The 17,774-nt window shown below is 39.2% G+C and overlaps 1 protein-coding gene across 4 annotated transcripts in view; it reads left to right on the top strand.

The window, feature by feature from the left end:
* The first annotated feature begins 366 nt into the window (after nucleotides 1-366).
* SPART (spartin) overlaps nucleotides 367-17,774 on the top strand; it is a 42,396-nt gene continuing 24,988 nt past the window's right edge. Inside the window, exons 1-3 of one of the 4 annotated variants that reach the window (XM_059903067.1) lie at nucleotides 367-552; nucleotides 11,242-12,053; nucleotides 15,835-16,032. In XM_059903067.1, coding sequence (XP_059759050.1) covers nucleotides 11,244-12,053; nucleotides 15,835-16,032 — 1,008 coding nt within the window. In that variant the 5' untranslated portion in view covers nucleotides 367-552; nucleotides 11,242-11,243. Of the gene's footprint in view, nucleotides 553-754; nucleotides 920-11,241; nucleotides 12,054-15,834; nucleotides 16,033-17,774 lie in introns of those variants that run through there. The other 3 variants (XM_059903068.1, XM_059903069.1, XM_059903066.1) reach the window with 3 other exon arrangements.

The raw sequence follows: 17,774 nt of genomic DNA, 5'->3' as shown, positions 1-17,774 counted from the left end.
CGATTTTTCTCCATCCTAAACTCCCCTCAGGGCTCCTGGGCGGGGGGCAGGGGCTGTTGCTTTGGCTTGATCCTTGTAGGACCGGAAAAGCAGGTAGCATTCCCTGTCCACACAGCTATGCTATCTTACTAATTTTAAAGAACTTCTGAAGAAAAGTAGAGTATGTTTACCCTGATTTTCCCCTGTTAGCTTTCCATAATCATAAATGGTATCGGCACACTTGCTATTTAACCTTAGGAATCAGGAATTTAACATTTTTTGCCCTGCTGCTACAGACTTCTGGCGCACACGGCTCCCCCTAGCCGTCAGAGCCCTCACGGCCCACCGCTCTCGCCCACTCCCTCCAGCCGCCTGGGGTCCGCGGAGAGCAAGAGACTGCGCAAGCGCGGGGCCGTCGACGTGGCCGGGGGACCCTGGTTGGGGGTCCGCGCTGAGCCGCTGGCTCAAGTGGTTGTCTCCGGGCCTTCCGCCCTCCATCCTTTTCTCGCCCTAGAGTTTTACGGTGACTGGGGTTCGAAGTGGACTGACGTCTCCCCAGAGACCATTTAGAAGGTCAGAGTGGACAGAATTTAGGCTGGGCAGGCGGGGACGAGTCCCCCGGGCAAAAGCCCGAGTGGGCCTCCCGTGAAAGCCGAGTTGCGCGGGCTGCGCGCTCGCGCTTGGGTCACGCGGGAGCCGGGCTGGCGGGCCGGGCGGCGCGGCCGCGTGACGTGGTGCGCTCCGTGGCGCGCGGCTCCGGGGGTTTTGTCAGTTCCGGCGTGCGGGCGCGAGCGTGCGGGGCGCCGGGAACCGCGGGCTGGTCCCGGCTGAGCGCTCGGCGGCGGCTGCGCCGCGTCTGAGGGAGCGGGCCCTGGGCTGCGGCCGCCGGGCGGGGAGCTCTTCGGCCGGTGCCGAAGCGCCCGAGGTCTGGAAGGCACAGGTGGGGCTGCGGCCGGCGGCGGGAGGGAGTCGCCCCTGCGCGGGCCCCCAAGGCGGGTGGGTTTGTGTGAGCGCCCCGAGCCCGCGGGCTGGCCCGGCGGGAAGGGTCGAGAAGGCCGCGGCCCCCAATCCAAATCTCGGAGATGAAACTTTCCTGGAAGGGAGCAATTTCGGGAGAGAATAGTCTGAGAAGTTGTTCTTAGTTAACCCCCATCGCATAGGTTTATGGCACCTTCGAGCTCCCTACTCCCCCTCCTCTATTTACTGTTAGTGTTGCAGAGCGCCGCCTTTCTCCCTTCGGTCGCGGTCCTCCCGATTCATCTCTATTGACCAGCTTTTGCTGCCCCACCCCCGCTGTTTACGTTGGCTCTGAAAATCGATTATTCACCCTCACCCAGCGCTTACAGCTTCGTGAAAGTTCGATAGTCTTTCTTTCCAAAAAGATCAACATTAGGAACGGAGAGCTCGCGATTTTGCTCCTTCGAATACGATTGTTCGTGTTTATTAGGGATTGAGCACTGCAGAAGGTCCCTCCGATTTCATTTCTGTGTCTGCAGGAAGTTTCTCTTGGAATGCGCAGTTTCGTGACACGGCATTATTGCGTTCCTGTAGGGCTGGCCCAGTTCTGCACTCTCTAACTGTAATGAACTGCTTTACCCTGTCTCTTGAGAATGCTCGAGATTTGTTTTAGTGTATTGTAATTTAACGGATTTGCCTTCAAGATTGTTGTTGCCTGTGAAATTACGTTGCCTTAAATATTTAGGGATTCAGCAGTTTTCTTTGAAATTTCCAAAAGCAAGCCAAAAAAAGGTAATATAAGAATGCCCCCCCAATTATAAATGGAGCTATTTTTTGATTCGCCCTCGTTCACATTAAAGGACCTCATTTGGTGACTTTATATGAAACGTGTTGGAAATAGGAAGCTTTTACGTGTGTCGTCTCTTAACCTATGGGGCTTTCTGAAACGTCATTGTGTGTAGTTCCTCTAGCAAGCCAGAGTAGGGTGGGATGCTGCAGGAGGCAGTTACAGACAGGTCTTTGCCAGAAGTTCCCGCTCCTTTTTTTGTTTTGTTTTGTTTTGTTTTGTTTTGTAAAGGGCCAGATGGGCGGGCATTAGAGCAACTTCTGCTCCTCCTTCTAGGGAGATGAGTGGTTGTATTATTAAAGACTACTAGTGATGTTGACCGTTAGCATGATTGTTACTACTTTCAGTGTTTATAGGATTGAACTAGGTCCAAGGGTTTGTTGGTTCAGAATTTAACCTTTGCTCCTCAGTATTTTTTTTAAAGCGCGCGCGCACACACGGTTATATTTGAAACAAATATATTTTAGTTCTTTTATTAGAACGTTTAAAAAATAACTTAAATGTGCCCTTGGTATCTGGAGCCAGCTTTTGGTTGTGAGTGAAGATGGTAATAGTGGTGTAGGTACTGTTTTATTTAATACTGCAGATTGACATTTCAAAGGCTTTTTCTGTCCCCAACTTTAAAAATTCAAGCGTCAAATCATGTAATAGTAGTTTTTATCTTTTCAAGACACTTGGTGAACACTTAACTATGGTTAAGGATATGATAGACATTGTTTTTTCTAAAGTCACCATCGTATAGTCCTGTTCCTGTGAAGTGCATTTTCTCAGAGGCTACTGAGAATAAAGCAAATCCCAGAACAACGACAAAATAGAAATATAATATTTTAGTACAAACTTTTTTCCTTCTGTGTTGAGATTTGCAACTGCACTTCACCGGAAAGATACACAGGCTCTTCTCCCTGCTAAATTTTTTTCTCTTCAGAGTGGAGATGCCCAGCAAGGAAGGCTGTTCAGCAGCAGCTGACCCATGGAATCACCCCGCCCCGCCCCCATGCACACACGTGTGTGCACACACACGCCTGTCTTCCCTTTGAATAGCTCTCCCATTTCCTTCAGTGACACATTATTTAAGAAATCTTTCAGCACACTATGTGAAATAAGCTTTGAAATAAAGATATGTGCAAGGTCATATTGCTTCTGCTTAGGGTTCCTTTATCGTGCCTTCTTTCTGCCTTTAAATGTTATCTGTTTTTTTAAGGCTTAAGACCTAAGTCTAGCATGAAACGCTCCGAGTACCCTTCACACCTCCCTCACTCTGCTAACTTGTAAGCACAGCAGGAGGTTTAGCTTTGGAATCAGACATTTCATTTCGTTTTCCTGACAAATATCTTTTGAGCCTAACTCTTTGAATCTGTCTCTTCCATTTACTAGTTCATTTACTAGTTCTTGAGCAAGCTGCTCAATATTTGTAAAAGATTTTCTAAATCAGATCAGACCTCCAAGGATATGAGGAGTAAATGGAGCGTAGAACAGTGCCAAGCACATCCAAAGAGCTTAATAAGAGGTAGTAAATTATGGTGCTTCTAAGCGTCACAGACCATGTGTGTTTTGTGTTTGCAATATAATAGTGAGTGGTTTTAGAACAATGTTTTTAATTTGCTTGTGAACCCCCAAAATAATTTTTGTAAAACTATCCCCCTTGCACACTTTAGGTTGTTTTATAATGTTTTACATCATACTTTCAGGTAGTTGGAAAGGATGCAGTTTCCCACGTGGTATAGATACTGACATTTTAATATAAAATTGGTATATCCCTCTTAACTCTATCTCAAGGAGTATCATATTGCACTTTTATAGCCATCACCATCAATTTTAAAAATACATGGTATTTTACACAGTTCCTTTTTCTTGAAATTGTACTTTGATTTTTACCCACCCCCACTGAATATTATCTTGTAATTTATTTATGCTTGAAAGCTTTTTGTTCTGTCATACATGTCTTTAATAAAAATATTTGTGTAAGTTGAAACTAACTAATTTCCTTTAACTGTAACTCTAGGAGTTATTTTTCTTCTGGACTGAATTATTACAAGTAGTAATAGTTGGTCAGAACAGTATAATACCTGATGGATTTTGACAAAGAATAAGTAAATATGAAAAATGGAAGTTTAGTGGAAATTTATATCTTAACGAGATTGATAGTTGGAGTCGTGCCTCAATTGAAATTGACACCTCTGATTTTTTTGGGCTGTTTCATAGTACCACGCCTTTCCATTCTGGGGAATACACCATAGTAAAAATAGGAATGAGTGAGAGGTATTTTTGGTAAAGTTTTGTAAAGTGGGAAGATTGAAAGGAGCTTGGAAGAGGAAGAACAACAGCATGATAGCTGAACTGCAGGCATATTCCCAGGGAGGTCAGTTTTAGTGAGGAGTACTAAATGGAAGTACGGGGATCTGGAAGCCTTTTTCTTAACATTATATATGTTGTTGCAACGTGTTCCTTGACAAATCTTCATGTGCCCTAGGGGTACACATTCCCTAATTTAAAGACCATTTGAGCAGTGGTTATCAACGGGGGATGATTTTGCTGCCAGGGTACATTTGGCAATGTCTGGAGACATTTTTGATCTGTCCAAGGGGTTGGGGGGAGGGTGTGCTGCTTCTGGCATCTAGCAGATAGAGATCAGAGTGCGGTTAAACATCCTACAGTGATCAGGACAGCCTCCCATAACAAAGAATTTTCCAGCCCAAAATGTCAGTCAAACCGAGGTTGAGAAACCCTGGTTTAGAGGATTAGTTTTGGAGTCAGGCTATTTAACTTTATAACCTAGGGCAGTGGGTTAGTAAACTTTCTTTGTAAAGTGCCAGACAGTAGATAGTAAAATATTTTAGGCTTGTGGGACACATATGATCTCTGTTGCATATCCTTGTTTTTATAACCCTTTAAAAATGTGAAAATAATTATTAGCGCCAAGGTCTTTCAGAAACATGTGATCTAAGGGAGTTACTGCCTTCAAACTCAATTATTTTTCCCTCTGCAAAGTACTAGTGATAGTAACAATGCCTCAGGAGTTGTTTGTAAGGATTAAATGAGGTAAACATCTAGCATAGTCTCCAGCACACATTAAACGCTCTGTAAATTGTGCGTTGGTAGTAGTGGTGTCCTGTAGCAAGTAGCAAAAAAGTGGGTGCCAGGTCACAGTGTTGTTCAAGACCCTATTCAAGTCAATTGGACAAACTTAAAAATGCTGGTTAAATTCCCAGATCAGCTCACAAAAGCCTATTTAACCTCTGCTGTCTTGCTTTCTGAACTCTGAGCCTCCTTGTACCCTAAGGGGTGTGGAGTGCAGAATTCCTGTCCCATGGTTTCTGAGGGAAGATCTACTGACATTCTATTCTAAAGACAGAATTCCAGGGAAAGGAAATTTCATTTTGATAGGCGATTCAAGGTAGGGCAAGTGAGGTCTGATTATGGTCAATTGTATATGATGTTTTCTAAATTGGGGACTGAATATATACATTCTCTCAACTACCATGAAGTCACTGCATGATATGGCTGACCAATGGTTTGTTTCTTTTTCAGGTTAGAAAGTATGGTTAGGCCAGTTTTGGTGATGCCTTTATAATGTAAATTGTTGCAAAAACAGCCTTATCCTGTTGTTATAATTTTTAATGAGATCACAGGAAGACAATCTCTAAAACTGCAGTATCCACAGTAGGCACATGTGGGTATTGAGCGCTTGAGATGAAGGTACTTGGAATTGAGATCCGCTTCAAGCGTAAAATACACACTAAGTTTCAAAGACTTAACACCAAAAAATAAGTTAAACTATCTCATTAATAATTTGCATATTGGGTACATGGTGAAAAAATATTTTGGCTGTATTTGGATAAATAAATAGTATCACTGAGATTTCTTTTTACTCTTAAATGTGGCTATTAGAAAATTTAAAATTACATATGTAGTTAACATCATAATTCTATTAGACAATCTGCTCTAAAGCTTCAGTTTACTTTTTAAAAATTAGTAATTAATTTTTTTATCCTGTACATATTATTAAGAATTAGATATTTTTATAAGACTTGCAGTGAAAATCAGAGGTCCCACCCTCCCAGCCTCATCCCTTACTCCCAAAGGCAGCATGTATCAATTTTCTTACCAATTCTTTTGGTCTTTCTGTCTAAATCTGTAAACAGGGTGCTTATATTGCTACTTTATTTTATTTTTCAGTTTTAGGCATTGTCCATTAATTTCCTAGTAGGAAAGATGAAATTTTAGGTCTTCCATCCTATACCACAGGCACAGAAACTTCCTATCCATCCATCTTCCCATCTTCTCAATATGGTTGTATTATAATTTTGCTTGTATCAAGATTCATTATTTACATTATTATGACATTAATCAAAACTGAAACATGCAGTACATGATTACTTTTCTTTCTAGCTCAGCATCTTGTTTTCCCTGGAGTTAATAATTGTCTTGATTTTTATTTCCTTAGTTTACCATGTACTTAGCACTGATTAAACCCTGAGTCCTCCCACAGTTATTTATTGGGTTGGCCAAAAGGTTAGTTTGGTTTTTTCCGTAAGATGGCTCTAGTAGCACTTAGTTGTCTTTAACTTCATTCAAAACAATTTTGTTAGATTGTATGTGACAGCTGTCATATCAGCGTGCATTTAAAAAAAGACTTATCAAAATTGGTGAATTTTAATATTGAAGATGGGAGAAAAAAAGCAACGTTTTTGGCATATTATGGTTATTATTTTAAGGAAGGTAAAAACACAATGGAAACACACAAAAAGATTTGTGCAGTGTATGGAGAAGGTGCTGTGACTGATCGAACGTGTCAAAAGTGGTTTGCGAAGTTTCGTGCTGGAGATTTCTCGCTGGACAACACTCCACAGTCTGGTAGACCAGTTGAAGTTCATAACGATCAAATCGAGACATTAATTGAGAACAATCAATGTTATACCACGCAGGAGATAGCCGACATACTCAAAATATCCAAATCAAGCATTGAAAATCATTTGTACCAGCTAGGTTATGTTCCTCGTTTTGATGTTTGGGTTCCACATAAGTTAAGCGAAAAAAACCTTCTTGATCGTATTTCCGCATGAGATTCTCTACTGAAACGTAATGAAAACGTTCCTTTTTATTTTATTTTATTTTATTTATTTATTTATTTTTAATTTATTTATTTATGGCTGTGTTGGGTCTTCGTTTCTGTGTGAGGGCTTTCTCCAGTTGTGGCAAGCGGGGACCACTCTTCATTGCGGTGCGCGGGCCTCTCACTATTGCAGCCTCTCTTGTTGCGGAGCACAGGCTCCAGACGCGCAGGCTCAGTAGTTGTGGCTCATGGGCCCAGCCGCTCCACGGCATGTGGGATCTTCCCAGACCAGGGCTCGAACCCGTGTCCCCTGCATTGGCAGGCAGACTCTCCACCACTGCGCCACCAGGCAAGCCCAAACATTCCTTTTTAAAAACAAATTGTGAAGGGCGATGAAAAGTGGATACAGTACAACAATGTGGAATGGAAGAGATCGTGGGGCAAGCGAAATGAACCACCACCACCCACACCAAAGGCTGGTCTTCATCCAAAGAAGGTGATGTTGTGTATATGGTGGAATTGGAAGGGAGTTCTCTATTATGAGCTCCTTCTGGAAAACCAAACGATTAATTCCAACAAGTACCGCTCCTAATTAGACCAACTGAAAGCAGCACTCGAAGAAAAGTGTCCAGAATTAGTCAACAGAAAACACATAATCTTCTATCAGGATAACGCAAGACCGCATGCTTCTTTGATGACCAGGCAAAAACTGTCACAGCTTGGCTGGGAAGTTCTGATTCATCTGCCATATTCACCAGACGTTGCACCTTCGGATTTCCATTCATTTCAGTCTTTATCTCTTAATTGAAAAAAATTCAATTCCCTGGAAGACTGTAAAAGACACCTGGAACAGTTCTTTGCTCAAAAGGATAAAAAGTTTTGGGAAGATGTAATTACGAAGTTGCCTGAAAAATGGCAGAAGGTAGTGGAACAAAAGGGTGAATACGTTGTTCAATAAAGTTCTTGGTGAAAATGAAAAATGTGTGTTTTATTTTTACTTAAAAACCAGAGGCATTTTTTGGCCAACCTAATAGATCTCTTCTCAAAACTTAAGAACACATTAGGTATTCTATCAATTTTAGTTGCTTGAAGACATCTCTGGAGTTCAGTCTTCTACTCCAGTAAGAACTGGTTGCATAATTGTCATCTGTGAACTGCTGTCATCAGCCTTGTGATTCCTTTCATCAAACATGGAATCCAAGAAAAAGAAGGTAATATCTGAGCAATCACTTGGCTGGGTTTGGAAGTTATTTTCACTCAGAGTCATGAATTAATTATACTATTTTCTTCTAACTTCTGTTGGGTTTTAAAAGTTCCTTAGCAATCTTATTTCTCTTTTTATTTATTTATTTTTATGGATAAGCCCTTTTAAGATGGTCCCTTTGAGCCTAATGTTCTGAAATTTCATGGTTGTGGGGTTTTTTTCATCCTTTGTTCATTGGTCTTTCTAATCTGGGATTTCGTGCTTTCCAATTCTGGGAAATTCTTTGAATTGTTTCTTCAGCTCTTCTATCTCTGATATGTTTTTTTATCTATTCTCTATTTCTGGAAGTTTTGTTATTCAGATGTCAGACCTTCTAGACTGAGTTCTGTCTAATTTTCTTGTCTGTTCTTTCCTATTTTTCATCTCTTTGTCTTTTTGCTCTGCTTTGCAGAAATTTTCTATAATTTTTTAACCTTATCTTCTCATCCCTCTATTGAATTTTTCTTTCCAGCTGATTTATATATAATTTTTAAAAGCTCTTTTAGTTCTTTGTCCTTTTTTGTATGTGTATATTCTGTTTTTATTTCATGGATGCAGTGTTTTTTTTTCTTTATGTTGATACAAAGGTTTTTTGGAAGTGTTCTACTCCCTGCATAGTATCCATTTTAACCAAATTGCATTGTTCTTATTTTTTTTTTCTTTCATACTAGATGTTTTCCTCACCAGTTTTCTGATTCTCAGGTCTCTGCTTATGTATACGATTGGGGCACTAAAAAGTTAATTGGAGACTCTCTGGGGTAGAACCTATCAACCATGGCTTCTCTGAAGAGTTAGTTGCTTGGACAGTTCCTGGGGGAACTCTCAGTGCCACTTTCTTTAGGTTTTTCCTCTTGGTGGTGGTCAGATTTCTCAGAGAAGACACTATGATCTTTTTTCTGGAGTGGTACCTATTTGCCTGGACTCCAAGACCCAAATTGGGGAGAAAAGGTTGAAGGTCTCAGTATTCAGTATCTAATTTTTCATTGTCCTGCTTTTGATATTTACCCTTAATCATGTCTGATAGTTCCCTGTCCTGAGACATTTTATTTTATGCTCTTTTGAATTAAAATATCCAATCTTCTTTCAGGGCTGGAGAGAAATAGTGTTTTTGGGTGCTTGGTATAGGAGAGATCTCAAGGTCTACTTTGTAAATTAGCTTTGAATCAGTCCTTTTTTCAGCTCTACCTCTACTCCCTCTTCCAGAGGAAGATTGAATCCCATCAGTTCCTGTGCCTTTTGGAGGTTCTGTGATGAGATATAATTGGGGCTGCTTCTCTGGTTTCCCGATTGACAGTGTAGGCTTCAGCTTTCTCAAATCTGTTTTGTGAGTTACTACTTGTCTTCCTCCTTTTTCAGAAACAAAGCCCTGTTGACTCTTCATCCTCCCTCTTTGTGAGTTATGGCTTTGTTACTTGTTTTATTAAAGGATATAATGTGCAATATAGTGCACTAATCTTAAATTTACAGATTTTTTATGTATGTATACACCCATGTAATCACCACTCAGATCAAGATAGCATTTCCATATGCTGTAAGGTCCCCTTGTGTCCCTTCCAAGTCTATACCAACACCTGTAATCATTATTTTTGTTTCTATCATAATAGACTAGTTTTGCCTGTTCCTCGACTTTACCTGTAAAATCATATAGTATAGTATAGTAGTCTCAATATGAAGTCTTTTGTATGTGGCTTCTTTTGTGCAATTGGTGAGATTCATCAGCGTTACAGGCATCAATTTTTAAAAAAAAATTCCTGCATATTACTGCATAATATAAATATGCCACTATTTATCCCTTCTCCTGTGGGTGGGCATTTGGGTTGTTTAGATTTTTTGGCTTTTGTGAATAAAGCTGCTGTGAATATTATTGTACATGTTTTTGGTATGTATATTCATTCATGTCTCTTGGTTATATACCTCTAAATGGAATTGCTGGGTCATAGAGTGGGTGAATGTAGCTTTGGTAGAACTGCCAAATTTCCATAGTGGCTGTAGCATTTTTCACTTCCACCAGCAAAGTATATGAGAGTTCCAGTTGCTGTCTTCTCTAACACTTGTCAGTCTTCAGTTTCAGCCACCTGATAAGTATATATAGCCGACCCTTGAACAACAGGGGATTAGGGGCGCCAGCCCCCCCACGATCAGAAGTCCCTCTACTGCTGTCTCTGCCTCAAACACAAAGGAATCGGTAAATGACTCATCCAAGGGCAGGAAGCTGAAACAGTTTGGATAGAAACAGCACGCAGACCCTAGTTCTTTTGATTCCACGTAATGTGAGCTCTAATCAAACACAAACTCTCCTCCATACTTAGTTAATTCAAAGAGCTGTAAAATGAAAATACAATACTGTATTTACTGAAAAAATCCTTGTATAAGTGGATCCCCTACTGTTCAAGGGTCAGCTGTGGTCATATTATGGATTTTAGTTTCATTTCCCTGAAGGAATCATGTGTTGAACACCTTTTCACATGTCATTTAAATATCCTCTTTTGTGAAGTACCTGTTCATGCCTTTTTCTCATTGAAAAGAATGGTTATGCTTTTTTAATAATCTTGTAAGTCATTTTAATGGAGTTTTGGGAGGGAACAGGGCTAACTGCATGTGAGTAACCTGCCACCTTTAAGTGGAAGTTGGGTAACTTTAAAGCTTCATTCAGATCATTTTTTTTCTCATTTCTGTCCTCTCCAATGTATGATTCAACCTCATTTTTAATTAGCTACTATAATCTGGAATTATAATGAATTTTAGAGTAAGACTTTTTTGTTCCGACCTTAAAGATACAGGAAACTTTTATTTCTTATAAGAAACTGGAATAAGAAAATTATTCAACAGATGTGTTCTGGCTTATTCTCTTATGTTTTTTAATTAAAAAGATATTTATCAGAAACTAACATACCATAGTAAAGCAATTATACTCCAATAAAGATGTTAAAAAAAAAAAGATATTTAGGACCAAGAGTATTATTTATTTATCCATTCAACAAATACATATTGAGTGCTTTCTCTACGTCAGATCTAATAATAGGCTTAGGGAATACATCAGTGAACAGGACGGACAAGCAAGGTTCCAGTCCTCTGAAATATATTCAGGTAGGAGAAACTGATAATAAATAAGTAAACAAAGAGCTAAATAAGGTAATTAAAGATGTATTTCCTATTTTGCAGAAATGGAACAAGAGCCACAAGATGGAGAACCTGCTGAAATTAAGATCATCAAGGAAGCATACAAGAAGGCCTTTTTATTTGTTAATAAAGGACTGAATACAGATGAATTAGGTCAGAAAGAAGAAGCAAAGAACTACTATAAGCAAGGAATAGGGCACTTGCTCAGAGGAATCAGCATTTCATCAGCAGATCCCGAACACATAGGTCCTGGGTGGGAATCTGCTAGACAGATGCAACAGAAAATGAAAGAAACACTACAGAATGTACGTACCAGGCTGGAAATTCTAGAGAAGGGTCTTGCCACTTCTCTACGGAATGATCTTCAGGAGGTGCCCAAGTTATATCCAGAATTTCCGCCTAAAGATATGTCCGAAAAGTCACTGGAGCCTCAGTCCTTTAATTCACTTCCTCAGCACCATGAAGTAAATGGAAACACTTCAACTACAAGTACAGAATCAGTTTCTACACCTAGTACTTTTTCCTTACCGTCTCAAAGTCATCCATCAGAAGCACCTCCTGCATATACTCCTCAGGCTGCTGAGGGTCACTACACTGTATCCTATGGAACAGAATCTGGGGAGTTCTCATCAGTTGGGGAAAACTTTTATAGGAATCATTCTCAGCCACCTCCTCTTGAGACCTTAGGGCTAGATGCAGATGAGTTGATTTTGATACCAAATGGAGTACAGATTTTTTTTGTAAATCCTGCAGGGGAGGTTAGTGCACCTTCATATCCTGGGTACCTTCGAATCGTGAGGTTCTTGGATAATTCTCTTGATACAGTTCTAAACCGTCCTCCTGGGTTTCTTCAGGTAAGCCAAAGAAAAATGTAAACATAATTTGAAATATGTGTAGAATATATTAATTTTATTTGTAAATATTTATAATGTGTCCAAGACAGTGCAAAAAGATTATTATAAATTCTAGTTCCTTTTTAAATATATTTCATGAAATTTATGAGCCTTGAGCATCTATGTTTGTGTTTGATAGCCTTTCTTTTTCCTTTCCTTTAGATGTAAACTCTTGTTTTAGTACTAAATTTGTGAATACAGAACCTGAGGGAGATCAGAATATTCATCCTTAACTTGTAATTTTTTATCTGAGGAAGAAACGTAATAACTTTGATTTCAAAAGGGATTTATGTAACTCATGTGTGAATGTATAACTGTAAATTTCTATACATGTCAAGCCCCAGCTGAGGGGCTGAACTGGGCTAGATCCAGTGTCTGGAATAGTGGTTCTCAACTAGTAAGAATACCCCCCACCCCTAGTCTCCTCACCCTGAGATATTTTGGCAGTAGTTGGGGACATTTTTGGTTGTCACAGCTGGGACTGGGGAGTGTGCTACTGCTACTGGCATGTATAGTGGGTAGAGGCCAGGTGTACTGCCAAACATCTAAACAGGAGAGCTCTCCTCAGTAAAACAATTAACTGAAAATTTCAGTCATGCCAAGGTTGAGAAACCCTGGTCTACAAGTAGAGACTGTGACGATCATCTAAGATGCAGTCCTAACTTTCCAAGCACATAAATTTACCAGGATGCCCTTGGTCCAAGAACAAAGACTGGTGCTAAATAAAGGTTGTTGTTACGAAACTGTTGTGGAATTAGTAAGGTATTCTGAAGGTGATGGTCCAATATCAATCTGTTTTTAAAAGAGTGGACATTGGTACAGGGAGATGGGGTTCTAGAAGTAAGGATTCAGTATACATTGGGTGTAACAAAAGGGTTTGCATGTAAGGGAGATGACTATTTGAGCAAGGCAGGTGCTTTTATCCAGAGTCCAGATGATGTGGTTTAGTTACAGTACTAGTTACCCAGATTTATTTTCTCTCTTGGTATATTCTATTTTCAATTCTTATGCAGCTTGTACATGGAGGCAACTTGAAGCTTGTTTAAAGATAGTTGGAGACTTACTGGGGATGTATAAAGGAGATATTTTGGGGCATTGTTGAAAGGAAAACTTCATTAATGGACAGGAAGAATAGTGTGAATCTCGTAAGTTATTTTAAAAAAGAAGCCTTGAGGTTAAAAAGAGTAGGCTTTTTGATTGGGATCGGGAGGGGGCTGATAAAAGATATAATACTTTCTGCTGATCTGTAATAGAGTAAAAGTGGAATGTAAAAAACCTTTGGGGCCTGGGCTACTGGAGGTGTGGGGAATGAACGTCAGGAACATTCTACATGTAGAATGAGCTCATGAGCTCAACCATTAAAATGACTTGTTCTCTAGTAAAAATTTGTTCTGTCTTAGTTCTTTTAATTTTGTTTTTAACCTTTACAACATCTCCTATTTTGAGTCCTAAATAAAAAGTAAAGTTGTACCCAAAGTTTGAGTCTTTTTTTTTTTTTTTTTTTTAATTAATTAATTTATTTATTTTTGGCTGTGTTGGGTCTTCGTTTCTGTGCCAGGGCTTTCTCTAGTTGCGGCAAGCGGGGGCCACTCCTTGCTGCGGTGCGCGGACCTCTCACTATCGCGGCCTCTCTTGTTGCGGAGCACAGGCTCCAGACGCGCAGGCTCAGTAGTTGTGGCTCACGGGCCCAGCTGCTCCGCGGCATGTGGGATCCTCCCAGACCAGGGCTCGAACCCGTGTCCCCTGCATTGGCAGGCGGACTCCCAACCACTGCACCACCAGGGAAGCCCCCAAAGTTTGAGTCTTTTTAACGGGCTCTCATTTACATGTATTCGGATATTTGTAGCAGTGTCCTTAAAGAGAGTTACCAGGTGTTCACTGAATTTTTTTGTTCTAAAAAACAAACATTGAAACAACGAAGTATTAGAAGTTAGATGTAATTTCTTATGCTGCAAAAAAAATCACTATTGCTTTATTTAGGAAATTAGAAATTAATTTGGTTTTAAATAGGCAGACTAGAATTCTATGGCTTCTAAAAACTATTTTTCTCTTCACTTTAGTTTTAATATACTTTTTAAACCTGTTAAATTTATAGTCAGTTCATAGGGAACTTGGACATGAGATTGCCCTCTGATAGTGAAACTGGGAGAAGTCAGCCTATGGTGGATGAGCTCACCAATCTGTGATAATCTACCCTAAGAAAGGCCTATAAAGTTTTATTTGAGAAGATTTGAGGATACTCCATTTCAATCAAGGTGACCAGAATGTAGTTAATCTTAGAGAAATCATGCCATAGTAAAAGAAACCTTTCCCAAACTTTAGTCATTTAAGTACAACCATTATGATTTTTTTTTGTTAAATCCAACACTTGTTATTCATATTTTTATTTAAATGTCTCATTTGTTAATTTTTTCCTAAACAATAACAACTGTGAAATTGAGGGAAAGATACTGTATTTTTCCCTAATACATGTTAAAATATGTTGCTACTCAACTTCAGTTTGTATATTACTTGAAGTCATTTCACATACCACAGATGGTTATATATCATACTTCGGAAAATACAGTAATCAGTTTTATTGTAACTTGTCTGAAGTTTGACTTTTATAAAAGTTGGAGAGTGGCTTTTGAGATGACTAAAAAAGAGAGAATCCATTAAAAAAAAGAATTTGAAATGTTTGTTAAGCACTTTCTAGGAAAGAGTCAGACTTGAGTGCTTGATCCCTGCACATTTGCATTTTGTTGGTCAGAGATGATGATAGTATACCAGAATTTTCCATCGTTTATATGAAATATTTAATCCCTTTGACTCATGTTTATCACACAGTATTTTGATAATCTATTGTTCTCCCAAGTTTCTTAATATTAGGAAGAGAGTGTCCTGGGTGAGGGGCGAAGTTATATTCTGGTCACTCAAAGAATAATGGAAATGAATAATTTGGGTATTCTGATTTAAACTTAGTTTCCTCTGAATTTAGATCGCTAGGAGGTGAGCTTAATTAAGTCCTACTGTGATAATCTGACGTCCCCAGATGACGTTGCAGGGCAGCGTCATTGCCTTGCAACGTTGTGTCATTTTGATTTAACTTCACAATAGATAGTGAACCCATAAATGTAACTTAATCTTCTTGCTCTGTCAGATCAGGTTGGGTTTAGTTAAAAGAAAATTCAACATTTTGAATGCTGGGTTTCTAATTAAAATAATTGTTTAGTTTCTCCGGTGGCAGATAGGATGTGCTTAAACCCTAGCCCCACTTCTTGGTGTTGACTCTGAGCAACTTAACCTCTCTGTGCCTCAGTTTTCTTGTAGTTAAAATGACAACACTAACCAAGAGGATTAAATCAGTAAATACGTTTGGAGTGCTCGGAAACAGTTTGATTTCATATATTTCCACAAAGGGGTGTCTAATTTGAATAATAAAGAAAACCTTAATTTACTTTGACCATTTATTTAAAGCTAGACTCGTTGGTTAACAGTGGGCTGTTTAAGGGCACCAGCTTTAAGACTATATAATTAGTGGAGCAATAACATTTTTTAGCACAGTTCCTGTGAGTGTTTTGCCGGGAGATCAGACTAGCAAATGGCTGATTTTTATTGGGGGTTTGTCGATGCTGATGGTTCTAGAAAGCCTTGTAAAATGCATTTCAAACTTTAAAATGTGTGCTTGCTAGTATAACAATATTTAAAACCTCGGTGAAAACCTAGTTCTATTAATTGATTTGTTTTAAATTAACCTTTTCAGGTTTGTGACTGGTTGTATCCTCTAGTTCCTGATAGATCTCCAGTTCTTAAATGTACTGTAGGAGCCTACATGTTTCCTGATACAATGTTACAAGCATCAGGATGCTTTGTGGGGGTCGTCTTGTCTTCTGAATTACCAGAAGATGATAGAGAACTCTTTGAGGATCTATTAAGACAAATGTCTGACCTTCGGCTCCAGGTAACTTATGCAATCACCTTCAGGATGTAAACCTACTTTAACAAAAGCACTTATGCTTTTAAAGAAACTGTAATAAGCTCTAATGTGATCATAGTTAGGAAAGTGAGAGTATATAATTTGCCTGCGTATTCACAAATACAAGCTGGGAATTGGCTGTAAATAGTGATTAAGATTGTGGTCTCTGGAGTCAGATTGCCTCTGTTGAATTTGAACTCTTCCACTTAATAGCTGTTTAACTCAAGCTGTTGATCTTCTCTATAGTTTAGTTTCTTTATCATAAAATCAGGATAATGATAACATCCACTTCACTGGGCTGTGATGAAGATTAAAAGTTAATACATTAAGGCACTTACATCAGTGCTAGCAAGTAGTAATGTTCTGTGAATATTTGCTTTTGTTATGACCACTGTCTTATTTCTCAGTTGGGAAAGTGGGCCAATGGGACTAAATGGTGAAATGAAGGTAATTTCAGCATTAGCATCTGGGTAATATTGGACATTTTAGGGGTATGACTTGAGGAACAGGTTTTGTTTGAGGGAATTGTCTTTGTTCTCATGATGAACGAAAGCAAAATAAAATGTGATTTAAAATACGGTTGGTCATCCTGTGAACTTGCCTTATTTAGCCCATTTCCTCTGCCCACATGCTGATCTGTTATAGGGAGTTGAAATAGAGTATAATGGAGATATTTTCTTTAGGTGTTCTTGCCCATCCTAACGTAGGACAAGAGGGGAAAAATATGTTTGATTGTGAATACTGACAGTTATCTGAGGTTGAAGGAGATTGACAGCTTGGTAGTGTAATCTTTTATTTTCTCTTTCATTCAGCAGATACTTAGAATTCATTATTTAACCTGGTTCTATGTTAAATGATGGGATGGGAAGAAAGAACAGAGGAGGCTATAAAGATACATATATAACAGCTCCTATTCTTGAGCACCTTACAGTCTGTTGAATAACCACAGTACAATATGATAGGTGATGGAAAGAAAAGTGAAAGGAGGTCAGGGAGGATTTCAAAAAATAGTTTCCTTTGAGTTCAGTCATGAAAAATTTGTTCCTTTTTTCTGAGGAAGTAGAATACACTTTTAATCCATACCTGTATTAAAAATTTAAGATCAAAGGTGGTGGGAGCAGATCACCAGCTAAGTGAAAGGTCAGAGAGTCATCTCAGCATTACGCAATAAGAACTATATATGAGAATGACCTGGTGATCAACATGTTCTTAAATACTAGATACTTAAGCTGTGTTAACAAAACCCACGACCCCCATACAGAAGTGTGTGTAGCCTCGATGTGCTTAGGAGAGGAGTTTACAAAGGCAGCAACATGGTCAAATGGATATGGGTTTAAGTCTAATAAGCTTTGCTGTTTACTAGCTGAATGAAATGGCATTCCTTAAGTATTCCAGACCTTTTATGGAGCTGTTTCTCCCTTTACCCCTACATTCATTTGGCCTATATTACTGGGCTCTAGGAAAGAAATTAAACTGACGTTTAGGTTATATGTTTACTTCCTCTGTTCAGTTTTATTTTTTGGTTGAATGTTATTTTTAGTTTTCTGTATTGTCCTAGAACTCCCAACAGTAAACAAAAGCTAGTTACTAGCTATAGTTTTGATTTGCCTTTACTCTTAAGCATTCATTCAGCAAAGTGTATGCAAGCAGATTACCTTTAGTGCTGAGTGCAAAATGGAAAAACAAAATCAACCTTCCAACAATGCAGAGTAGTTAAACTGGATGTG

This window comes from Balaenoptera ricei, chromosome 18, assembly GCF_028023285.1.
Source record: "Balaenoptera ricei isolate mBalRic1 chromosome 18, mBalRic1.hap2, whole genome shotgun sequence".
NCBI lineage: Eukaryota > Metazoa > Chordata > Mammalia > Artiodactyla > Balaenopteridae > Balaenoptera > Balaenoptera ricei.
Note: the sequence above shows the minus strand (reverse complement) of the source record. Positions and strands in the feature narration are given on the sequence as shown.